The sequence below is a fragment of the Bufo gargarizans genome, chromosome 4 (genome assembly GCF_014858855.1).
Source record: "Bufo gargarizans isolate SCDJY-AF-19 chromosome 4, ASM1485885v1, whole genome shotgun sequence".
NCBI lineage: Eukaryota > Metazoa > Chordata > Amphibia > Anura > Bufonidae > Bufo > Bufo gargarizans.
Window position 1 is genome coordinate 392,584,375 of NC_058083.1, and position 26,900 is coordinate 392,611,274.

A 26,900-nucleotide genomic window follows, 5' to 3' on the forward strand; every position below is an offset into this window, starting at 1 on the left:
ACATAGCATCTAAAATATGTGGTAGTTGGGGAGGTTTAACATAGAAACATAGAATGTGTCCGCAGATAAGAACTATTTGGCCCATCTAGTCTGCCCAATATACTGAATCCTATGAATAGTCCCTGGCCCTATCTTATATGAAGGATGGCATTATGCCTATCCCATGCATGCTTAAACTCCTTCACTGTATTTGCAGCTACCACTTCTGCAGGAAGGCTAGTCCATGCATCCACTACTCTCTCAGTAAAGTAATACTTCCTGATATTACTTTTAAACCTTTGCCCCTCTAATTTAAAACTGTGTCCTCTTGTAGCAGTTTTTCTTCTTTTAAATATTCTCTCCACTTTTACCTTGTTGATTCCCTTTATGTATTTAAAAGTTTCTATCATAACCCCTCTGTCTCGTCTTTCTTCCAAGCTATACATGTTAAGGTCCTTTAATCTTTCCTGGTAAGTTTTATCCTGCAATCCATGTACCAGTTTAGTAGCTCTTCTCTGAACTCTCTCCAAAGTATCAATATCCTTCTGGAGATATGGTCTCCAGTACTGAGCACAATACTCCAAATGAGGTCTCACTAGTGCCCTGTAGAGCGGCATGAGTACCTCCCTCTTTCTACTGGTAATTCCTTTCCCTATACACCCAAGCATTCTGCTAGCATTTCCTGCTGCTCTATGACATTGTCTGCCTACCTTTAAGTCTTCTGAAATAATGATCCCTAAATCCCTTTCCTCAGAGCTATTGATTTAAAGAGAACCTGTCATGTCTGTTTTAGTATCTACTTGCATTACCAATGTTTTTGAGCATCATTTCTTATGACTGTCGTGCCATTCTGCTGTTATTCCTATGAGAAGTTTATGAATGAATTACCATCCGTTTGCATTAAAGGTCCAGCTAAGTGTTACTGATTTGTCCCTGCACAGTCTGACATTATCTAATCATTGCTGTCAGTGTCAGACTACATAGACACCCCCCCCCCCCCCCCAAACTGGTAACACCCAGCAGGACCTATGTTGCAGACTGTTGGCCATTCATTCATAAACCTCTAGAAGGAATAATGAAGCAATGGCACATCATAGTTACAGGAAAAGCCGGTTGGGAAATACATGTATTTACAAAGACTCGTGCGGAGAGGTGGTGGGTCCTCTTTAAACCTGACCAATTATGTCACTAGGCACTTAAAGGTTATGTACACCTTTGGATGCAATTTTTGTTCATGATTGCATTTAACTAATTTTGTCACTGGTACTTTTACTTTGGTCATCTAACAGCCTCGATCTCTAAACTACTAAGAGGTCATAAACACTTATTTAAGCCCCATTATTATCAGTAAGATAAGGATTGAGCTTTGAGTGTTTATAATGTCAGAGAGCAGATATAAGGAGTCTGTCTGTCTGCTCCTCAGATGACGAAAAATACTGAAAATCCACAGCTAGTTACTACAGCATCTCAGCTCTGTACAAAAAAAGGACACCATTTTGTTAATAAAGACCAGTTGAAAAACAATGATTTTTAGCTCAAAATAAGTACAGTGCAATAATTTAAAAAAATTGCCCTCAGAGGTGTACATAGCCTTTAAAGAAACTCCCACAAACATTTTTATGTCAAGGTAGTGAAGGTATGCTTCTCACCACTGTGTCATGTGACCAACACTCTGACTCCAACTGACACAGTATCTTGTGTGTAGTCAGGAAGCCAATTTCTCTATGTATTCCTATAGGAGCCTCAATGTCAGTCTCATAGAAATGAACGGAAAAGTAGCTGACTTCCTGTCCTGTGTCAGTTGGAGATCAGAGTGTTGGTCACGTGACACAGCTGAGGAACCTAAGGAAGGTTATAACTCTTAAATACAGTCATTGGTAAAAAGATTACCTTCACTACAGTTTACATTATGTACTTTTCAGGTCAGAAAATAAAAAGTATTGTGGGAGCGTGTTTTCTGCAATCACATTTTTATTTAATTTTTTGAAATCTTATGCATTGAAACAAAAAATCCCTCCCTGTGGCGTGCCACTGAGATGAGGACCATTGCATGGAAACATACCAGCATTTAGGACATACACTGGCTACCTCTTCCCTGTGTAATGTACCAGGCCCCTGTACATTGCAGAAGAAGCCTGTCGTCACATACTGATATATTAGGCCACAGTGGGAAAAATGCACAGACTGGGAGAGCAGGATATAGAAACTGAGCAATATGTATATGCAGCAGTGCTCAGCTCTGGGATCTTGCAGGAAGTGGGACGGTTAGGGTGTTAAACTCATTGGCCCAGATTTACTGATCTTGTAGACAACATAAACTTAGACAGGCTGTCTAGACCTGCACAAGATTTATCACGGGGGCTCAGGCTGTATGGTGAATCTGGTGTTGGGATGGACATTTTTCTCAGATTGTATTCCAACTATTAGTTGGCTTATTTAGAGACACATTTTTATGCCAGAATTGTGGGCCAAAATGGCGCCTCTTAGGCCCACTGCAATTCTGACAAAATGCCACCCCCTTGTCAAGCATGTCGAAAAAAAGTGTAGAAACCCTAGATGCAGGCAGATTTATAAATCTGAGCGTTTAAATTTAAACACCCTCTGGTTCTTAACTGGGTATTCCGGTAAAGTGACTAATTTTTGAGAAACTACATTAAAGGTGTTTTGCCATCTCGGACAATGGGGGCTTATCGCTAGGATATGCCCCCATTGTCTGATAGGTGCGGGTACCTACAATGAGAACGGAGCGGGGAAATAAACAGAGGGCGCATGCGCAGCTGCCCTCCATTTATTTCTATGGGACCACCAAAAATAGCCAAGCACTGGCTCGGGTATTTCCCTCTTCCCCAAAGAAATGATTGGGAGCAGGGGCCGCATGTGCGTGCGTGCGTGCGTGCTGCGCTCCCATTCACTTCTATGGGAGCAGCGCTTGATGGTGGACGGACCACGGAAAATCCGGGGTCCTCCAGCCACAGCTCTCCCTGCTCTGTTCTCGTTGTAGGTGCGGGTCCCAGAGGTGGGACCCGCACTTAACCGACAATGGGAGCATATCCTAGCAATATGCCCCCATTGTATGTGATGGGAATCCACCTTTAAGGCTGCAAGCTGTAACCCAACCAGAACCCATACCTATATATATAACCAGAGCTTCAATTTACCTTGCAATCCATTTGTCTAGCTTCTGTGTGATCATGCATGGTGCCTGATCTTCCCTCACAAAACTACAATCCCCACAATCCCTAGCTTTCCTGCTGTGAGTGTTGGTGTTCACTGATTGGCTGCCTGATATACAGTCCGGTCACGCCCCCTCTTCTCAGCAATTTGTTTCACAAGATGTTTAGCTGGAGAATTTATAGGAACACACTGAGCATGCTCGACCTAACAAAGGCTCAGAACTACAGGTCGATGCCATGGTCATTTATGAGGAAGCACAGTGGGTAGCAGAGGAACTAAACTACTGAACGGTAAATATGTGAAATTTACGTTATATTAGGTAATTATTGATGATAAATTAGTCTAAAACATAAGTTATATTTATGGTAAGCGGAAGAATAAAAGGCCAACTAAAGAGATAATCACAAGTGCTTGTAAGCTGGTCTACATTGTACAGTCTGTAGAAGTAGAAATTAATGGTTATCAAGGAGATCAGCAGACAGGCTGCTTAATATTCTGCCAGCCACATTCCAGATATCACAGCGCTTCATGTTAATTCAATAGGCGTGCGGTAAAAGCGCCTCTAGTCGTAATCAATCTAACAATAAAATTACGGAATCTTCTGCAGCAGAAAGATCTTTATCTCTAGGAGACCCCCACGATGGATGTCAAATGTTTTGTGCCATATACTAGATTATTTTCTATTTTATTTTTTGCGGGGGTGGGGATTTTAGGGGTATGTTTACATGCAGCAGATTTGATGCTGAAGTACCTGCAACTGAAAATCCATGTAGTACCTCTGAATAGGGTAGTCTCTGTAGTTAGTGCATTTTCACAAACACCATTCAGATGTATGGGGTTGTCATTTCTGCAGCGAGGCTGTGTGAACATAACATTAATAGGGCTGCAAATTCCGCATTACTGGCTGCGAAATGGGCTATGTCCAAAACGTGAAAAGTATATCTGGAATATTTCATCTCAGTGTGGAAGGCTATGCTCATGTCTGCTTCAGAAGCTCCATTCGGGGGCCCCATCTCCAGATTCTGTCAGAAATATGGGATAAAAAAAAAAAGCTGTGCGTTTATTTCCTATAAAAATGACGGACTCCTGAGTGAAAATTTGATGGGCTCAGTTATCCTCAATTGTGCTGTCTGCATCCATTTGTCTGTTCCATGGCAATATAATTACGGACAAGGATGTTATGGGCCGGACGTTCCGTTCTGCAAAATGCGGCAGATCCAGAACAGCGGTTATTTTCATCGTTCTGCTACCAGATTGGAAATCCCTAGCGCTTATGTGAACACCACCTTACACTGTAAGGAGGCCTTCACTTGCAGCATATTTTATTGCAGAAAATTAATCGGAGTGGGGTGGATATGGCGGCAACCACATGGATTTCTGCAAGTCCCCAGATGAGTGGAGCGGATTTTCAGCCGTGGAAATTTTCTGCAACAAAATCTGCCGCATGTTTAGGCAACCTAAACCTGGACCCTTCCTATCCCCCATTCTGCCAGCTCCCCACAATATACCGTACCACTGTTTTCAGCCATCTGAACTCGGCTTGTAGGGCTGTATTATATTGTGCGTACGTATACTTTCTAGATTCCTGATTTTCTAATTGAGATGCTTTCGGAACATGGCAAATGGTGTGAATTGTTTAATTTCCTTTGTGACATGATTTATAATATTGGAGCTAATCACAGCAGACACTTCTAACTGTTCGTCGCAGTTGTAAAATCTTTGTGCTATATATTACTTATTTCTGTTCATTAAATCTATTTGGACCTGTCACAATGATTCATCTTATTGTCCTTGCAGTCTATCAGGGAGAACTTTGGAAAGACTGATATTTGGCTGCGCATGCAAAAACAAAATAAAAAAAAAATGTAATCCTAAGAAATGGTAATCATACTGCTCTGTAGGAAATTAGGACAAAGTAAGGGTACTTTCACACTTGCGGCAGAGAGATCCGGCAAGCAGTTCTGGCAAAATGTATGCCAACTGATGGCATTTGTAAGACTGAGCAGGATCCTGATCAGTCTTAAAAATGCCTGATCAGTCATAAAAATGCATTGAAATGCCGGATCCGTCTTTCTGGTGTCATCCGGCAAAACTGATCAGGCATTTATTTTTTTCACCTTTTTTTGTGTCTGCGCATGCGCAGGCCGGAAGGACGGATTCAGCATTCTGGTATTTTGAATGCCGGATCCGGCACTAATACATTGCTATAGAAAAAAATGCGGCATTCAGGCAAGTCTTCAGTTTTTTGGGCCGAAGATAAAACCGTAGCATGCTGCAGTATTATCTCCTTCCTGATCAGTCAAAAAGACTGAACTGAAGACATCCTGAACGGAATGCTCTCTATTGAGAATGCATGGGGATAAAACGGATTAGTTATTTTCCAGTATAGAGCCCCTAGGATAGAACTCTATGCCGGAAAAGAAAAACGCAAGTATTTTCACACTTGCGTTTTTCTTTTCCGGCATAGAGTTCCGTCCTAGGGGCTCTATACCAAAAAAGAACTGATCATTCAGAATGCATGGGTATAAAACTGGAGAGCATTCCGTTCAGGATGTCTTCAGTTCAGTCTTTTTGACTGATCAGGAAGGAGATAATACTGCAGCATGCTACGGTTTTCTCTCTGGCCAAAAAAAACTGAAGACTTGTCTGAATGCTGATCCGGCATTTTTTTCCATGGGAATGTATTAATGCTGGATCCGGCATTCAAAATACCTGAATGCCGGATCCGTTTTTTCCAGATGACACTGGAAAGACTGATCCGGCATTTCAATGTATTTTTCAGACTGATCAGGATAAGCTACATGCACACGACCGTATGTGTTTTTTTTTTTTTTTGCGGATCCATTGTAATAATGCCTATCCTTGTCCGCAAACTAGAAAAAACTAGGACATGCACAATTTTTTTATCTTTTTCTGCGGGGGCTACTATCCGCAAAAAAACACAGAACTGACAAGGAAGCAAAATACGGTCGTGTGCATGAGGCCTTACAAATGCCATCAGTTGTCATACGTTTTGCCGGATCACTCTGCCGCAAGTGTGAAAGTAGCCTAAGCGTTTAGTCAGGGACTGTATATAGAAGGGAGTTCCCTCCTCCAACCCTATATGAGATCCTGAGTCGTCGATCCTTTTTAAAGCTGCTTTATACCCAAGTGTGATGGAGGTTCTTTCAACCTTTTTTTTTTTTTTTTTTTTTTTTTAAATCATTAGGCTGGCAGGGCGTGAATGTAATACAATATAATGCAGACTGCTCGATCCTATTCTGTGTTAAATCAATCAGACAAGCTCTCTGACGGCTTATACTGCAGCCCCCTTGTCAGCACTTTTGAGCTTATATCTGGTTGTATTAAAAATCGTCCATGTTGCGGCCACAGCACACGGATGATTCTTCACTGATGGTTGCTAGGAAAGGATGATTGTAAACCTTCAGTTTTTTATCACGAGCGTAAAAAACGCATCAAAATGCATTGTGCCCGCGCGAAAAACACTTAACAATCGCAGACAAAACTTACTGAATTTGCTTACAAAATGGTGCGAGTTTTACTGAACGCATCCGGATCCAGACTAAAGTAGTGCAAGCCCTTAGTTTCTTGAAGGTCCGTGCGGAAAAGCAGAGGTGTGAATTGCACCATTGACTTCTATGGGTCTATATACGGGAGTTAAAGGAGTTATGCCAATATGCCATGATTGATGTAAAAAATGAACATCAGGCATCATATAGTAAATGAAAATACCTTTCTAACAAAGCTAGAACCAGCCCTGTACCTCACATGGATCCAGAGATCTCCCCATTCACTGCTCCAATTGTTCTGCTAGATTATCTTCAGCCTTGCAGGTCAGGGAGTGAGCCCTTTCTGCCACAGTTTCTAACCGGATATACGGCAGTGAGACTGACCAAAAAAATAAGGAAAAGGCCTAATGCACACCGCCGTGGTAACCCGGCCTGAAATCCTGCTGTCAGCAGGAACGCACGGAGTCATTGGTTGCTATGACGCCTGTGCGCTTCATGCCGCCGCTGCACTACAGTAATACCCTCGTATGATCTATACTAGTGTATTACTGTAGTGCAGCGGCGGCATGAAGCACACGGCAGTATAGCAACCAATGACGCCGTGTGCTCAGCAGGATGCCAGGCCAGGATACCACAGACCGCTCACGCCCGTATTCCGCGGCCGTGTGCATTCGTCCAAAGAACAAACCGCAAATGGTGCTAAAGACACATTTTATTAAAGTCTATCTTCATTTTGTTGGAGTTTTTTTTTTTTGATTTCAGCTTAGGTTATCTACAAGAGAGGTGCCACATAAGGATTAGACAGGGGCGTAACTATCCTGGTCGCAGTGGGTGCAACCGGGCACAGTGGGGGGTTAGTCAGGCTCCGCCCATCTGCTTAATTTGTGACTAGTTTTAGTGTGGCAGGGCCGGGGCCTTATGCTGGAGGCCTAGAGACTGGAGAAGTGCATATCATGCAGGTGAGATGAGCGCTCTGACGGGGCCTGGGATTAAGTACAGTGAAAATGCAGGACCCCATTACATGAAGACTCTGGGCAGTCGGGGACATTGCAAGGGCCTGTGGGAGGCACTACAGGGGACATTACTGGGGCAGTGGGGGAAACTCCTTGGGACATTACTGTGGCAGGTGCTACTGTGGGGGACACTACTAGGGGCTGTGCGGGGCACTACTAGGGGCTATGGGGGGACACTACTAGGGGCTGTGCAGGGCACTAGTGGGGACATTATTGGGGGCAGTGGTAAACACTACTAGGGGCTGTGGGAGAGGGGCCTCGATCCAAAGTTTGCCATGGGGCCCATAGCACTCTAGTTACGCCGATGATTAAAGAGGAGCAGTCTGGTCTTCTGGCAAAATAACAATTCTAGAACACCTTATCTTAGTACACTACATTGTGATATTACTGTGTTATTCCTCCTGGAAGTACAGAATTGAGCAGTCTGCATTTTGCATATACATGCCAGCTCTACAAGCTTAATTACAGAAATTTTTTAATAAACCCCAATTGTAAATCTTTGTAAAAATACATGCAATGAAATAATAAAGAAAAAAGTTTTCAAATGTATCCAATGTTCCTTGTTCCTGCTCTGCCCTCAGATAAATGGATTATCATTGTAGGAGAAAAGCAGTTTTGTGATGGGTCAGCAACCTTAAGCACTCCAGGTAGTGTGAAACTACAGCTCCCAGCATGTTCTAGTCACTTCTACCGGAGTTGGAAGAATGATCTGGCATGCTGGGAGTTGTAGTTTGTATGGCCCATTAGCTGAGGTTGGTGCCCATCCCCCCCATACCTCAAATGCATTCAAAGTCTGTTGCCAGGAGACACTGATAGACTGTGAAAGATTCTCCAAGTCGCTTTTACGTTCTGGAAATCTGGTTGTCTGTTCCGACAGAGGAACAAACTACCGGAATTACTATATCTGACATAGCCGGACACCACCGGGACCTACCAGATCCCATTTCTCTATACTGGGATGTGTCCTGTTTCCATGCAAGCCGAAAACCCGATTTGATCCCATTCTAGTGAAAGGGGATCCGGTGGTCCCTCTGCCAGAACAGACTACCGGATTTACCGAACACAGATGTGACCCTAGCCTTGGCTCTTGCTGCGTCTTGTTACCCTTGGAACACAAGATGTAGATGTCCAGAGGTGCGTCTGTGTCTTCAGGTACAGGTTTTATTTTTGGGCTGTGATGCATTGTGTTTTTGTTAGCGCTCCTGTAATTTTTAAACCCTATGTGGCTGCCACTAGACATTAACTGAGCCCCTGGGAGCCACAATCATGGATGGTTTAGACACACTTCGGCAAATGCCTGTGACGACGAGTCATGACTTATGAGTTTAAAATGCAGCAGAGCATAAAGCGCGTAGAAGTGACATGATGGCCAGAAGCGCGCACAACCACATTCATATGTTTGGAAAGGTACAGCGATGAGCGCTGGGAAAGCCTGCAGCGCTGAATTATTCAGCAATGGTGGGAGGAAAAGCTGAGCCCTTCAGGAGATGGACTACCTGATCCATTTTATGTGTCTATAGCTACAGTGCAAAGTTTAAAAGGCTTTTAATTAGGAATGAGAAGGCTTTGTATTGTACTGTGCTGCTGGCCTGTGGTTTTACAGTCTACTGTAGCTGCTATACCTTTGTGTTACTCACACAAGTGGCCCCGCTGAGCCGCCTTATTACACAACTCGGGATCTTAATGAGTTTCTTAACTCCGGGATGATACCAGCGGCTGGAAGAGAAGACTGGGTTGTCAAGGAGTCGTCATTATGTAGAATACAAAGCTGAAATGGTTTGATCCCTTTAAAATACCTGGTGCCTTTTACCCAGCAGCACCAGTATTAATGCACAATGTGCTGCGCATTCCCCTTTGTAGCCGGATCGTCATCCTCATTCAATTAAGCTGTATTCAGATTGTTAAATGAGTTGGAAAAAAGGAGTTAGTGCCGCTCAATATTATCTATTTAACAGCCCATTAGGTTTGCTTTTTTTTTTTTTTGTTAAATCCAAAACCGTTTTAGGAGGAGGGGCTTTAAGGGTCAGACGTAAAATGCTGCCATTTTTGTAGTTCAGCATCTATAGTTAAAGGGGTGGTGCCATAACAGATGCCCCCCAAAAAAAAAGACATACATTATATACTACATGACAGTCTCTTTTTAACAAAGCTAGAACCAGCCCTGTACCTCACATGGATCCAGAGATCTCCACTTTCATTTTTCCAATGCTTCTGCTAGATTCTCTTCAGGCTGCCCTTTCTTCAGCAGCTTTCTTCTCCCTGTCGCAGCTCCAGGGGTGTCTCATTTTAGCCGCAGATCTCTCCATGTAACGGTCACCGCTTCAAACAGAATATATAGCTGGTGGCGGTTTAAGGAAAGAACGGAACAGGTGCGTCCACCTGAGCAGGTGGACGTGGGTTGGTCATGATGGGTGAGTATTGCGTATTAGAAAAGAGGCACATCCTAATCAACCAATGGATGAAACAGTGCAAGTCATTCACTTTGATCACCACCTACTATTGAGTGGGTTTTGGCTTTAGCAAGCTATACTTTCTGTTGAGTGGGTAAAGCTACTTTCACGCTAGCGTTTTTTGCGTATGCGTCATGGATCTGCAAAAACGCTTCCGTTACCATAATACAACCACATGCATCCGTCATGAACGGATCCAGTTGTATTATGCCTTCTATAGCCATGATGGATCCGTCTTTAACACCATTGAAAGTCAATAGGGGACAGATCCGTTTTCTAGATTGTCAGAGAAAACGGATCCGTCCTGACACACAATGTAAGTCAATGGGGATCCATCTTGCTCCACACCACTGTACGGACAGAAAAACGCTGCAGGCAGCGATTTGGTGTCTGCCTCCAGAGCGGAATGGAGACTGAACGGAGCCAAACTGATGCATTCTGAGCGGATCTTTTTCCATTTAGAATGCCAACTGATCCGTTTTGGACCGCTTGTGAGAGCCCTGAACGGATCTCGGAAACTGAAAGCCAAAACGCCAGTGTGAAAGTAGCCTTATTTAAAATGTGTACTTATTTTATTTCTTGGGAAAAATGCTTTTAGAACAGGAACCAGCAACCTCCGGTACTCCAGCTGTGCAGAAACTACAACTCCCAGAATGCTTCTTTCACTTCTGTGGGAGTTAGAACAGCCGAGCATGTTTGCATTCTGGGAGTTGTAGTTTCACAGCAGCTGGAGTGCCGAAGGTTGCTGATCCAGTTTTAGAATTCAAAAATCTGTTTTCTTTATGGCTGAGGATTGATGGGATTAGGCCTCATGCACACGACCATATCCTTTTTGTGGTCCAAAAATCGCAGATCCGCGAAATACGGATGCAGACTTGCGTGCTTTCCATATTCATATGTCCGTTCCGCAAAGAGAACATGTCCTATACTTGGCCACAAAAAGTCAATGGGTCCACAAAAAGTAAAGATGCAACACGGATGTTACCCGTATTTTGCGGATCCGCACTTTGCTGACTGCAAAATACATACGATTGTGTGCATGAGGCCCTGCAGAAATTATTGAAATGCTTTATAGTAAAATGTTCAAGACAGCTGGCGATTTTGGTGTAACCCAAAAGTGTTATTAAAGAACAGACATTGCTATAGATTTCCAGTGGTAATTTAATGTGACGTTTAGGATTTTTACAGTTTTTATTTAATGTATGCACATTTGTATAGTTTGTGTGTAATATATATACGGTACATCTTTAGTCTACCTGATATCCAGTAATTTAGATCAATATGCATGTAATGTTTCTGTACTGGTATGAGAACGTAGAGGAGAGCTCTCAGGGGGAGAACTAAATATCCTTTACAGTACCATGACAGCAACCGATGTTGGTGGTATTGATTGCCTGTGTACCATTTAACAGCATGTAATAAAATCATACCGCGCGCTGCGCATACCGCTACTTCCCTGTCTGTATCCACTTGTAATTTGTGGAGCTTGAGGCAAATGGAAAAAGCCGCTGACACGAGGTCCTATCTAGGTGGAGACTTCAAACTGCTAGCAATTACCAACCCCATTACTGACGGCAGCAATGACTGGTATTGACAAAAGACCATGGCAGGGGTTACTCTTGGCATGTAGGGCAGTCACAGGAAGAACTGCTGTTATCTGGATAGTTAAAGGGCCTGTCACCTCTCCTGACATGTCAGCCTTAGTAACTATCCGTATTCCCCATGCAGTAACAATTCCCAAGCTTTTTCTTTGTTTTTGTTAAATGTGTTGTGCAGTTCCACTGTTATTACTCCAAGAAATATTTTATGATCTATTGATAACTGGCTGTAACGATTCCCCTTTTGAAAGGAGTTTCCCTGCACAGTTTGGCAATGTCACCTCTAATTATACAGTGTGCATGGACACGACCCCTACTGGTAACTCCCAGTTGTCAGTGTATGTATACATTTCTAGGAGGAATAACAAAGCAACAGTACAATGTAGAGTTTCAAGAAAAGATGCTCCACAATTGTTATGGGGTATACAATTATTTAGTAAAAACAGACCTGTTGGGAGGTGTGACAGCTCTTCCTTAAGGCTAGGTCTACACGACGACATTTGTCGCGCGACACATAGGGCACAACTACACTGCAACATGTGTCGCGCGACATTGATGTCGCACGACAATATTTATAATGATAGTTTATGGTGTCGCACTGCGACATGACACGACAGTCGGCGAAAAATCCATTTGAAATGGATTTTTGGGGACTGTCGTGTCGCAGCATGTCACATGTCGCAGTGCGACACCATAGACTGTCATTAAAAAAAATTGTCGCGCAACATTGGTGCAACTAAATTTAGTCGTGTGGACCTAGCCTAACTGTGTACGGTGGTAAATGGTCCGGTCTTGAACTGGTTAAGGCCTCTTTCACACGAGCGAGTTTTCCGCGCGGGTGCAATGCGTGACTTGAACACATAGCACCCGCACTGAATCCTGACCCATTTGTTTCAATGGGTCTGTGCACATTTTTTTCACGCATCCGTTCTTCACGCATCCGTTTCACGCATTGTGTGAGAATCGCAGCATGTTCTATATTCAGCGTTTTTCACGCAGCCCTAACCCCATTGAAGTGAATGGGGCCTTAGTGAAAAATGCATTGCACCCGGATTCAATGAGTTTTTCACTGATGGTTGCTAGGAGATCTTAAGGTTTTTCACGTGCGTGAAAAATGCATCCAAGTGGATTGCACCTGCGTGGAAAACAGTGAACGCAATCGCAGACAAGACTAACTGAACTTGCTTGCGAAATGGTGCGAGTTTCACAGAACGCATCCTGAGCCAATCCGTATAATTTGTGTGAAAGAGCCCTAAGGATTGGATTACGGGAGAAGCATTATCACGATCGGCTGCAAAATCTAAACAATGAGCACGGTGCAAATGCTAAAATCTGCAACACAGAACTTTTTCACCGCCTGTGAGTTTTATTTACGTTTTCCTAAATCCTCTTCAAATCCTGACCGTGTGAACATAGCCTAAGCCTACATGCACATGAACGTTTGTCTCTTGCGGTCCGCAAATTGCACATTTGCAAAAAACTGATGACGTCCGTATGGCATCCTTTGTCAAGCATGGGTTGAATTGTTGCAATTTTTGTGGGATGTGTGAATATGCACCAAACCTATTTTCTACAGTGTAGGACTCAAGTATTGTGAACTTCGCATCTCCACACTCTGAGTTCTGTTCGGAACCGTGTCTCAGTAAAGCCAAAGTCCGTCTTCTGTCCATTTGTTGTGCAGTCCATTACACTTTTTGTTGCCCTTTCAGCCTGGGGATGGGCTGATTGTAGTGTTCCTGAGTTCAGGATCACCTCTCACGGACTTCCTGAGAGCCTCCAGAAATGTTTACATACACAGAATTGGTCTTTTAAAGGGGGATATCTCAGGATGACAACTTGTCACGTGTTCACAGAATAGGTGACAAGTGCCTGATCGTCAGGAGCCTGAATGCTGGAACCCCCAGTGATCACAAGAACGAGGATCCCTGTTTGAATGGAGTGGCAATCAAGCATGTACACTGCTGCTCCATTCCAACGCAATGACTACCTTCAGCAGTTCCCTAGACTTTGAATGGAGCGGAAGTGCACATGCTCGACCACCACTCTGGTCACACGTAATGTACCTGTTGTGATCAGTGTGGGTCACCTATCACCTGGCCTGCACGTAATGGATACATTTTGGACAATCCCTTTTAATAATGTTTATGCTTATAAACTTTATATATTAGGGTTTTGTATTCCTTGTAAAATAAACCTTTTGCTTGTCCATGACCCCTTAAGTCAGTGTGTCTTACAGATGCCCCCATGTAAACTGTAAGCAATGCTGTGTCAAGTCCTCTTTCTAAGGAGTCGTAGAGGCAGAGCTCATTTCTGTTTCTTTTGTTTTATGATCTTTTAGATTACTACTAAAATGTATCTTCAATCTATTCTCTTTTCAGTGTTGGACATGGCCAGACATGTGCCCCTGTACCGAGCCTTGCTGGAGCTGCTCCGAGCCATTGCTTCATGTGTTGCACTGGTACCTTTACTCCTTCCTCTTCCTGGTGTTAATGGAGAAGAAGAGGAGGAACAGTCCGAGTCACAAACATCGGTGGGGACTTTGCTGGCAAAAATGAAGACCTGTGTTGACACCTATACTAACAGATTAAGGTAAGGCTTCCTTGCAGTTGTACACTGCAGTCAACTAATCTGGTTTTAGGATATTCCAAAGGCTTATTCCTACAAGATCAGACATTATACTCCATAATTCTCCTGTCCAGTGATGTACATGGAGCCTCCAGCTCTTTTTCTGTCACAGTTTTTCTGTCACAGGCTTATGTCTCGACCGCTTATCACTCGACCGTATGTATTTTGCTGTCCGCAAAAATAACGGGTGTCGTCCATGTGCATTCCTGATTTTGCAGAACCGAGCAGCTGGCCCCTAATAGAACAGTCCTATCCTTGCCCGTAATGCAGACAATAATAGGACATGTTCTATGATTTTGCGGAACGGACATACGGAAACGGAATGCGCACGGAGTAACTTCCCTTTTTTCTTGCGGACCAATTAAAATCAATTCCGCATGTGGTCGGTTAAAAAAAAAAAAAGGAACGGACAGAAAGAAAATACGTTCGCGTGCATGAGCCCTTATCTTTTGCTTCATTTTTGGTACTCCACCTACTAGGTATGAGGGTAATGGCTCCTTTTAAAACTAGTGAATGTTTTGTAGGTAAGAATTTTAAGTGGCATACTTTGCTTTGTAATTGCCAGGTCTCCAATTTACTCTGGGTTACATCACATGTTTGGAGATGTTTTATACGGAATATACGTTGCAGATGTATGACATATGGTTGCATAGGAACAGGAAGGAAATACCTTGTACTTTTGCTGTGTATGAACTTGGCCTTATGGCATTTCCTATCGCTAAAGGTGTTTTCTGGGGTTTTAATATTGATGACCTATCCTCAGAATAAGTCATCAGTATCGGATCACGGGGGCTCCAACATTGGTGGATCCCCCACCAATCTGCTGGTTGAAGAGAAGGCTGTGCGAGCGCAGCCTTCCCTTCACTGTTTACCTGTTAGCCATTAATAGCCATCCCGTTCACTTCAATGGGACGGCTCACTCCTTTTTACCCAGGCAGCCCCAATGACTTGAGCATCGGAACAGTTCATGCTCCGATACTTTCCTTTGCCCTGCGCTAAATCGCGCAGGGCCAAGGCATTTTCAGGAGTTCCAGTGGCGAACTAGGGTCTCCATGGGGCTGCTAGGAAGCCTGGTGATGTCACTGGCACTGATGGGCAGGCTTTAGCGCTGCCCTAGCCAGTAAAATGGCTAGGGAAGCGCTAAAGCACGCCCATCAGAGCTGGTGATGTCACCGAACACACTGCCGGGCGGAGTCTTCCAGTGTGGTGTTGTAAACAAAATTGCCCGTGCCCTGCTCATTGGAGCATGAGATGCTCCGATGCTAACATCAGGGGGGGCTTCCTAGGTGAAAATATGGGTATGTTCAGCTTTGGACCCTGACAACCCCTTTAAGTAAATGGGACGGCTTGTAATTACACCTGCTCACCACCACTATGTTGACGGAGAGAAGGTAAACAAAACAATGAAAGGAAGGCTGCGCTCGCTCGCACGACCTTCTCTTTAACCAGTTGATTGGCGGGGGGGTTTTCTGGGGGGTCAGACCCACACTGATCTGGTACTGATGACCTATCAAGGGTAGGTCATCAATATTATAATCCTGGATAATCCCTGTTAACTGTTTTTAATATATACAGTATGTCCCTCCTCGGAGACGGACCTGTGTGCAGTTATCTCTGTATATTCATTTACACAGAGAATGTCATCAATTACTAATAACACCTCCCCCATGTACAACTAAGCTCAGAAAAAGCAGAGATGTATAAATGACACGTGTTATTGAATGCTGCTCAGCTCCTCCTGCTCTGTATCATGCTGCCTGCAGATTGTGGGAAATGCAGGTGCTTAATGAGCTGTTGCCCACTTACAGAAAGGAAAGAAAGTCCTCTAGAAATATGAGAAAGAGTTTTAAAGCAATTCAGACTTGTATCTCATGACGATGACTTTATATGAAAAATGGTAGTCTGTGTTGTCTCCAAAGAAATGTTCATATCCTGTAGTCCTTAGGAAACCATATGGCCAATGAATGTTCTCTGTAAATGTGCTGTCAGGTAACGCACTTATGTTAGGCACATAGTTATGCTGACAGGTCTCCAGTTTGAGGGGGTTTAGATATATACCGTAGGTTGCAAACATTCATTTTTATGGGACTGCATCTATAATTTACGTAGCTGTGTGTAAGAGGCACAGATGTTGGTGTTTGCTACAAGATAAATTAACAGATTAAATTATTAGCCTCTTCTTGGCCCTTCACTGCTGCCTGATACATTGCAGTAGTATTACAATGACTGCAGAACATGTAAGAAGGTTTTAACTTTATTTTTTAATCATGAGAAAATACAGACATATACAGTTTCCAATAGTGACTGCTGGTATTCAAGCATGTGTAATTCTCTCCATGATACAAGTGCTTATGGTTATTTATTTAGAGAGCATGATCAACCCTAGTAGTAGTAAACCATACTGCCTAGGACTAGGTTGATCATGCTGAATGCAACGACCCCTGTTTAGCAGCAGTCCATTGCATCGTTTTGGATAAATCATTACTCTTTGTTTTTTATGTTAATAATGTGTTTTGAGCACCAAGGGGCCGGCCTAGCCCTTTGGCGCACCAATTCACCTCTGCCTTGGCCACTCATTCTTTCCCACTGATATACATGGCCAGGCATCCTCACTGTTCTGTTGCCGGGCCTTAAAATCTAGCAATTGAAATCTCACCAGTGGATGTACGAGATTTCAAGGCAGGCATCAGAACCGTGAGGATGCCTGGCCCTGGCAGAAAGACTGAGGTAAAACGGTGCTAGGAGGAGCTAGGTCTGCCACTTGGTACTCCAAACACCTCATTATAAAAAAATAAGTATTGATTTCTCCAAAACGACACAACAGATTGCTGCAAGACAGGGGTCTTTGCACTCAGTATGATCGCCACTACCAGGTAGTATACCCGGTTTACTAAGGTTGATCAGGCCAATAGATGCTCTTTAAGTTTGGAAATCCAAAAGTAAATGAAAGAATAATTGGGTAATATTCACGAGTAACAGTCTCTGGACTGAAATTGACCAGCCTGATAGGTTAGGGATTGGTGAAAGCCATTTTGATCAAGAGTGGTGATGGTAAGAACTGACTAGACCTAATTAGACAACAACCCAAAAAGGTTAAGTATCAGTTGAATCTTCACTTCACCGTCACTTATGGCCACATTCCACTACAAGTAATAGTTATTTTGTGTGACTGATGATATGCATCTGATTTAATCAGTTAGATTTTTCTTTTGGCTATGATCTTTCCATATTTTTTTGTGGGGTATTTTAAAAGGGCAGAAGGAAAAAGAGAACCTATTTTGATGATGCTAGCCTGAAAAAAGCTTTAGAATGATGAGACATGAACATACATACTTGGACTGGAAGATCAAGAGTCAAACCTGCTATGATGTTTGCTTAGTGATTAGTACTGAAAGTCACTGTACTTTCACATAATTGCATTTAATAGAGAATGGTGTAACTAGCAGATTTGTAAATCACTTTATCTAAAAACTCTGCCTGCATCCAACTGAAAAAAGCCATATAGTCATGGCCACTAGGGGTCTCGCTTCCACCTAAGTTGCAGTCCACTGCCTGTTGTCAGGCAAGATCCGTCCCTGGTAACAGACACAGAAGATGCAGAAAGCTGAGATCCTGAGCCTGATGAAACAACTGCTTATACACCGCCTCTGAACATCACAGGAGCTTCCTGTGTGATTTAGCCCTCCTCATCTGTTATGTGAGCTCTAGAACTGACAACAAACAGTGGGAAGTAAGGGAAAGGCTGTTACAGCAGTACAGTGCTGGCAGAAGGGAGATGCCCCTGCTTGTGTGAGAAATGCATCTAGCTCTGCAGCTGCAACATGGAATAATATGGCTGAAGAAAACATTAGGGAGGGCCAAACGTAACTGTTCCTTCACAGTTATGATTGTACAATGAAGCACGTTCCTTATGCAAACCTTTTTTGAAAGTTCAGGTATGTTTTGGAGGGTACATGTTACAAGAGTTGAACAGATATAGCTTCCTGATCTGACATTGGACATTCAGAGACAACTGGGTGGCACAGTTGCTGCAATAAGTCTGGACACCAATGAGCATTGTACATGGGTCCCATTAATTAGTTTGACTTGTGCATGACATTCACTGTTGCACCTCTCCTCCTTCAGTGTCGGATTGGGTAGGAGAGTATGCCTTTTAAAATAGTTTGTAAGCATGTCCTAGAAAGAACTTGGAAAACAATACTCAAAAAGTAAAGGAACACTTGAAAAGCAGAGGATTGTAAACTGAAGCCTGGATACCGCTGCAGATGGAAACGGAAATGAGATAAAATGCATCTTTTCTGTGGTTGCTGCTTGTTGTGAAGGATCACACCAGAGCCCCATTGTAAAGGCTTGAAGATGATACATTTTCTGCTGTATACAGAGAACGGTTTTCACTGGGCCAAGTGAGGCAGCTTTAGCGCAGAGAAATTGGCTTTTTAAATTATTTTATTTTTTTGAGATGTAAACCAAAAAAAAAAAAAAGTGTTTATTTTTTTTTAAATCCCAAGGCAAAATATAATTCTTGTCTGATCTCGAGAGGCAGATGTAAGCTACTTTCTGCTGCACCAGCTATCTGCTTACAAAGAAAGGGGCTGGAAAAAGTGCGTGCTGGCATGAAAGTCTGTGCAACGTATTTGTAAAGAAAAGTGCTGTGCCAACAGAAAGTGGCATGTTACCCAATTAACTCATTTAGTCTAATCCCCGATCAGATTTGTTTTTATTCCTACTCCAGAAGGCTCTTTTGCCAAGTTGTTCCCTTTGTCACGGGAGGATATACTGCGGCGTGTTTTCTCAAACCGCCTCATGATGACTGATGCCAAATTGGACAGCGAAATGTCAGGCTACAGATTTTGCTTTTATGGCTCGTAAAGACCACATAGTGCAATTAACATGCACGTGCTATTGATCAGCAAGAGCCCCAGCTTGTGTAAAGCTGACATTACTATTGTTTGCTTCCATCTACCTTGCCTAAGAGCACTTCTTGTGCAGTAGTTTTAGTTTCAGTGATTTCTAAGAAAATGCCTCAAAAGTCTCGTATATCAGCAAACCGATAATGTGCTGAATGCAGGGAAACAAGGAAAGCTGATTGCGAAGGAATCGGGTAATTTGATTTATTGTCGGTAGCACGGAAACAGCCGTACACCTTGCCTGTGTCGTCCCCGTGGGTTCAACACCTAATCATACGGCAAGTGAATGTATCTGCTTATGTGATTTGAAAACGGAATGCTGATGTGATTTGTGACTTCCTCGTCTACCCCAAAGATTTGAAGATATGATAACTCTGCGTTTGCTAAACCAGCAATTTAATTTCAGCATTTCACATTCTTTGTATTTTTCTGGCACTTTAGTCGCTGAAATAGCTGTACCAGTGTAATCTAAGGCTGCGGTCACACTACCGTCAGAGGCACTGTCGGCAGTCCCTGAACACTCTACGGCTCTGTTCACACTACCATTGGAGTCTATATTGTGGTGATATTACACTGCCCAATCTTCAGGCTGTTTACACGGGTCGATGCAAATTTTGAACGAAAGGAACAATTGCTACTGCAGTCATTCCTCCCTCATTCTCTTCTACAGATGATCGGTAGCACATCCCTGATCACACTGGGAGATGTTCTGACGATGATCGGGCATCTTTCAACCTGAACGCGCATTTGCTCAGACATGGGCCGCTTTCACATGAGCAAGTTCAACACATTGAACTCGCAGCGTGCGTCTGCGGAAGCGCGTCCTACTGACAGGGTCGCATAGCATTATATTGATTTTGTTTTATTATTGAGTTCTGGAATGTCTTGTATAACACCGACAGCATTATGTCAGTGTTATGAGCTGTCTTTGAGCACCCATTCCTCTGAAAGCCCGCTGTGTGATGCTTCCACCTCAGCCACCTAAATATCTGGCAAAATCAGCTGTTTGCATATGGAGATGGCAATGGAAAATGGATCAGCTCATCGCCCCAGCCAGTGGCAACACTTTAGAGGTTCTGTCATCAGCTAAGTCGCAATGCGCGCTTGAACATCGTGGTCTTGGTCCCTTCTTCCTTGGTGCCTGCATTGAGAAAATGGATGTTTTATAATATGCAAATGATCCTTAGGAGCAATTAGGGCGATGCTATTGCACCATGTTGCTCCCACCACACTGCACCCCCACCAGTGACTGATGGGGCCCTGCAGTGGAGACGTACTGACGCCTGGCACTGAAGTCTTGCGGGCATGTGCTGTACAGGGATGACGCTGATGACCCTTTAACATCAAATCTAAGCTAGAGTGTAGTTGCAACCACTGAAATGCCACCCGGGGGTCTTGAGATGTGGCCGGTTATTGCCATACTCTCTGGTCAGATCTTCGAGAGGCTGTTAGTGGGCTCAGAGGCACTGATTTCAATTTTCATACTTTTCCACGGTACCACACTGCGGCAGTGGTGTCAGTGGATATTTGACATCTGACAAATTATTCAATCATCTGCCATTAGGGAAAAAAAAAAGATACAAAGTTTTAGCCTACGCAAGAGTAAGATAGTGGGATTAGTGTGTTTTCCAGAGTGAATTAGGAAATCTAGCTTTCGTTAATGGTCTGGTGCTGCCCTCCTTTCCCACCATAAATGCTGCCATGTGTTACTAGAGCTGGGATGTCATCTGTTGTTTTCTATTTTACCCAAAAACTCACAGGTCCAAGAAAGATAAGGCCAAAGCGGGAGTGAAACCAGATGTGTCTGATCCTGAGCCAGAAGGACTAACATTGTTAGTGCCAGACATTCAGAGAACAGCTGAGATAGTGTATGCCGCCACCACTAGCCTCCGCCAAGCAAATCAAGGTAAGAGCGGTCACAGGACAGAGGCTTGTCAAATGTTTGATTCCAAAGATCTAGGTTTAGCCTTTTGTTATTTTCACTAAATTTAGGGTACTTTCACACTTGCATTAAAGTTTTCCGGTCGTGAGTTCCGTCACAGGGGCTCAATACCGTAAAAAAAAAAGCTTGTTTTATCCTAATGCATTCTGAATGGAAAGCATTCCGTTCAGTATGCATCAGGTCTTCAGTTCAGTCACTGTTACGGTATTTGGCCACAGAAAATACCGCAACATGCTGCAGTATTTTCTCTGGACAAAACTCCGGAACACTTGTTGGAATGCCGGATCCGGCATTCATTTCCATTGAAATGTATTAATGCCTGATCCGGTACCAAGTGTTCCGGAAAATCGGTTTCTCGATCTGCGCACGCGCAGACTTTTTTTTAGAAACGTGATAAAAATAAATACCGGATCCGTTTTTCCGGATGACACCGGAGAGTCGGATCCGGTGTTTCAATGCAGCCGGATCCTGAAAAAAATGCTATCCGTTTGCATACGGATTTCCGAATCCAACAACACGAGTGTGAAAGTACCCTTAGTTGTATGTGCAAATAATGAAACCTAATGGTAATGCAGAGACATGGAACTTTGCTGCATACTATTGGATAGTAATGTGATCCATTTTCCTTTGTATCCTTCAGAAAAAAAGATGGCCGAATTCTCCAAAAAGGTCTGTGTGAAATCAAAACCTTTCTCAGTCTTACGGTCCTTGGAAGAGAAATATGTTGCTGTTATGAAAAAACTTCAGTTTGGTAAGAAAATGACTAGTCTCACAGATAACCTGTATAAGTGGCCATATTGGTGGCGTTATTGGTGTGTCTGCTTCCATCTCTGAGGTTGGCATAGTGTAGTGATTGACCCCTGAGGGCAGCATAGTATAGGGCAGTGATAGGCAAACTACGGCTCTCCAGCTGTTGCAGAACTACAACTCCCAGCATGCAAAGACCGCCTCCAGCAGGGCATGGTGGGAGTTGTAGATTTGCGACAGGCAAACTGCGGCTCTCCAGCTATCACTGGTATAGGAGATAGGTTCCTTTTGAGGTCTCTATACTGCCTATCTAAGGCATAAGTTTTGGGCATAAGGACCAGTCACTTTTCTTTTAAATGTTTTATTTCATGGTTGCACTCCAGAAGCAATAACTTTATTATTTTCCCATCAACATAGTTATATGAGGGCTGTGTTTTTTATTGGCACCCTTTTGGTGTACTTACAGCTTATTGAATTTATTATAAATTTTTGTTAAGAATGAAAAAATGCAATTTCACAATAGTTTTTTGAGTTTTCTGCTGTTCACTGTGCAGTGTAAATTCTGTTTTACCATTTTCCATGGGTCATTGTGATTACGATGAATGGAAAACTAAAAGACAATCTATTAGACCATGCCTAATAGTTGTACAGGCATGTCAGGCCGTTAGACCCTTGTTAGGCCTGTGGTTTCTAGCACCCCATCGCTATCAGGCCACTTAGATGCCATAGTCACCAATCCCCTCTCTAACAAAGGGGTTAAAACTCCATGGTCAGCATTTTCTCCCATCCTGGCAGGTTTTAGCCATGCTGTAGGTCACAGCTGAGCTACTATGAGGATTCTGGGTGTAGAGCTAGCCCCATGCACATAACATACATGTACCTCACTCTTCATTAATGGCTGAGCCTGTGCACCCTGCTGCCCCCACCCACAGCTTTGACAGCATTTCCTCTTGGTTTGTTTGCTGGGAGAGCCATCATTGTCATTAGGCAGAGGAGGCAGTATTCACGGTCCCTACACACATGATTTTGTTCTGGAGTTTTTTCACTAAAACAGCCATAGAAACCTACCCATGTTTGTTTTTGTTTAGTTTTTTTCCATACCACTTGTGGTTTTTGTCCTTTTTTTTGGGCTTCAGCAGTCATATGGCCACAGCAGCCTTCCATTTCATGTTCTCTTTGTATAGTATAGAACAGTTATACATTTTAGAGGCGAGTTGTTGGTTAGTCCTCTCTTCTATCATCTATCAAACTCACAAAGAAATGATAGCTCTTTTTTCCACCATCTACATCCCTAGAGATTCTCCAACAATGGGAATGCATAGGCTTCTCTGGAGATCCTCTAACAAAGGGAACATCGTGGTGTGACCCAATTACACAGCGTCTTGCTGGCTCTTTTCTAACACTGCACTTCAAAAGCCGATGTTTCAGGATGTCCGCTAATGGACAAAATGAGGTCACATTATAGTCCGCTGTTTTGGCAACTTCTGTCACTAATCATTGTAGTTTGCATGAATTGAATACTCGTACAAACATACATGGTTATTTGGAAGCTTTATGTGATGTCTGCATTGAGAACAGCTAATATAACTGGCTATGAATGTAGTGTGACATATATAGGGCATGGGTAATTCAGCTGAACAGCATTATATCACTGTTCAGTTTAAGGTGGCAGCTCATCAGTCCATTAGACATTTCAGAGGTTGGTCATTGCATCTTTCGGTTTGTGTCCGTTCTCTTTCAGATACCTTTGAGATGGTGTCGGAAGACGATGACGGAAAGCTGATGTTTAAAGTGAATTACCACTACATGTCTCAGGTGAAAAACGCGAGTGATGCAAACAGTGCAGCACGAGCCAGACGCCTGGCCCAGGAGGCAGTGACACTTTCTACATCGTTACCCCTGTCATCCTCATCCAGCGTCTTTGTCCGATGTGATGAGGAGCGGCTAGACATCATGAAGGTAATGTATTCCCCGTGAATTAATTGGGTGTTATAGCATGAATTCTGTAACCTAGATGCTTCTGGTATCCCAAAGGATCGCGACTGCAGTGCCATGTTACATCCTCTGGTTACCTTGTTTTGCATTCGGTGTGCAACTTGCTACTATGACACATGTAATAGTCAAATCCATGACATTGTAGATAGATAAATGTGCTTTCAGAATGTGCATCGTCTGTGCTTCATAGTTAGAGGGGTTGTCCCATGACTAATGTAAAAAATAAAAATCGGACACCATACAGTACATGACTATCTCTTTCTAACAAAGCTAGAACCGGCCCTGTACCTCACATGGATCCAGAGATCTCCCCATTAATTGTTCTGATAGATTTATATCAAGCTGGCTGCTCAGGGGAGTGTCTTTTCTGCTGCAGCTAAGGGGGTGTGTCTCAGCTCTCCCTATCACAGCTCAGGAGGCAGGTGAAAGATAAAACTGAGCATGTGCGGCCTTCTCAGTGAGCAGGACAAAGAAGAAAAAAAAACTGTAGGTGGCGCTATACAGAAACATTTTAATGAATAATTCAGTGGTTATGCCAAATTTTTATTACAGGCAATTATAAAAGAATTGAGATCCAGGTGCTTGTTCGAAAACTGAAGAATATTTTTCATGGTACAACCCCTTTTAACTTACTGCTTAGACTTTTTTGATCCTCGCAGGTCACTACGACAAAGAAGCAGCAATGTTTTACCAGTTCCCCTTCTGTTCTCTCAGCTTTTTTCTTCTAGTCATCCGATGGTTGGCCACTCAGAATCCTGAAATTACAGTGACCCTGTTAGTGTCCCTCTCAGCACACTTTTCCACCCAGTCTAACATTGGATGTGAAGATACATATCTGCATGCTGGGTGGAACAGTTGCCCTGGAACCATGATTCCTCCAGTGAATTCCTTGCTTGCGTCCTAATACTTAGAATAGGACCCTTACATGATACTCACTGGGTGTCCTACAGGTCATACAGATGCCAAGGCAACGGTACCATCTGCCATGTGGTTGTCTTTCTATGCCAATTCTGGATTGGGTGGAAGACTATGCCAGAGGGGATACTTGAAAAGAGTTTTACGACTCTTTGTAGAAATTTTGTGCTGATGGTTTACATTCAGTAAAATGCGTCCCTTACTATTGTAGTGTCTGTAGTGAAAATGCCTCTGTAAGCCAGTCTCTAAACCAGTCGGGTTACCAGACTACTGGTGTTTCTCCCCTACTTTTGTGAAGTCTCATACACTTAGGAGGTGATTACCTTCCCTGACATATGGAAGGCCACACATCGCATCTTACTGTATCTCCACGGCTCCCCCTTTGTCTCTGGAGCGATCCTTCTCATGCTGGGGCATTTAGTTTCTCAGTAACATAACCGTGTTGTGTGTGAAGACAGGGCGCAAAGATTTCTTAATAGGAAGGAAATTTAAACACAAAGTAGATTATAAAGATGCCTACGTTTTCCTATTGGTCTGCGTTCATAGTGTGACGGCCACGTTTCCTTGGCCAGCCACAGCTCATATTGATCTATGATGCTGTGAGTTTCAGCCCATCTGTGGGTCTACTGTCCTTTTAAAGGGGTTGTCTCACTTCAGCAAGTGGCATTTATCATGTAGAGAAAGTTAATACAAGGCACTTATTAATGTGATTGTCCATATTGCCTCCTTTGCTGGCTTCGTTCATTTCCCATCACATTATACACTGCTCGGTACGAGCAGAGGTTACGACCATCCTGTAATCCAGCAGAGGTGGCCTTGCACAGTATAGGAAGAAGCACCGGCCTCTCTGGTGGCCAGAAGTGCCCGTAGGCCGGCTTTCTCTACATGATTAATGCCATTTGCTGAAGTGAGACAATCCTTTTAATCACAGTATAATTTGAGTATGAAGCAATAGACCCACAGTTGGGCTGGAACTCAACCGCATCATAGATCACTACACCGCGGTCAGTCTGGGGAATGTGGCCGTCACATGTACTGCACATGGCCATGTCAATGCAGTCTTATGACAATTTAGCATAACTCTGGACAACAGCCTATGCGTCCCTCCACACATGTATTTGGCACCGGTGTTTAGCACTAAAAAAGCACCAGAATAACGGCCACCGGCTGTCTTCGCCTCTTTTTTCTGGTGGTTTTTGTAAACTGTGCGTCTTGGCTCTAGCGTTTTCTTCATGGTGTTTTTCCCCTATAGAGAAAGTGATGTCAAAAGACTTGAAAAAACGCCAAGAGCTCCAGCATGCTGCATAGAAAAGAAGCCAGGCAGAAAAATATGCCACCTAATTTATAAAAACATCAGTCGCAACAAAATGCTTGTGTTTCCTGCATTTCATATTTCCCATACCTACTTCAGCGGCTATTTTTACTGCAAAAAAAAGCCACCAGAAAAAGGCCTTTAAAAACCTGTGTGAGAAATCCATATAGCATGTGAAAAGCAGCGTTGACTCATGCATTCCCTGTAATGTTTCTTTTCCACAGGTTTTAATAACTGGACCAGCAGACACCCCATATGCAAATGGGTGTTTTGAATTTGATGTCTACTTTCCTCAAGATTACCCAAATTCACCTCCTCTTGTGAATTTGGAGACGACGGGAGGACACAGTGTTAGGTTTAATCCAAACCTTTACAATGATGGAAAGGTACAAGGCCCTCTTCATTTTGGAAAGTGTTATAAAGACTTTCACTCGTTAGATTTAGGAGTGTCTTACATTACAAAGTAACTTGTTCCAAAAATTGGGTTTATTGGAGCTGCAGAGTCATGAAATAGGTGGCATTTGTTCTCCATTGCCTCCTTAAATGGGGTAATCCGACCTTTTGAAAAATATAAATAAAAACCCAAGGCAGATGATGTTAAAAAAGGAAAAAAAAATAAACCCTTCCATTTCCAGGTTCCTCCAGCGCAGGTGCTCCAAGGTCCCCACAGTTTACAAGCAGCCAGTCACTGGCCTCAGCTGTCGTGTGCCATACCACTGACATAATGGGGAGGG

General features: G+C 43.3%; 1 protein-coding gene across 8 annotated transcripts in view; it reads left to right on the plus strand.

Annotated features, from left to right (window-relative positions):
• The window catches only part of BIRC6 (baculoviral IAP repeat containing 6), a 252,420-nt gene that overhangs the window by 207,185 nt on the left and 18,335 nt on the right, over window positions 1–26,900 (plus strand). For all 8 annotated transcript variants that reach the window (XM_044289277.1, XM_044289279.1, XM_044289280.1 and 5 more), the window contains 5 exons: window positions 14,102–14,312; window positions 21,016–21,161; window positions 21,838–21,948; window positions 23,686–23,903; window positions 26,391–26,552. In XM_044289277.1, the coding sequence (XP_044145212.1) occupies window positions 14,102–14,312; window positions 21,016–21,161; window positions 21,838–21,948; window positions 23,686–23,903; window positions 26,391–26,552 (848 nt within the window). The remainder of the gene's footprint in view (window positions 1–14,101; window positions 14,313–21,015; window positions 21,162–21,837; window positions 21,949–23,685; window positions 23,904–26,390; window positions 26,553–26,900) is intronic.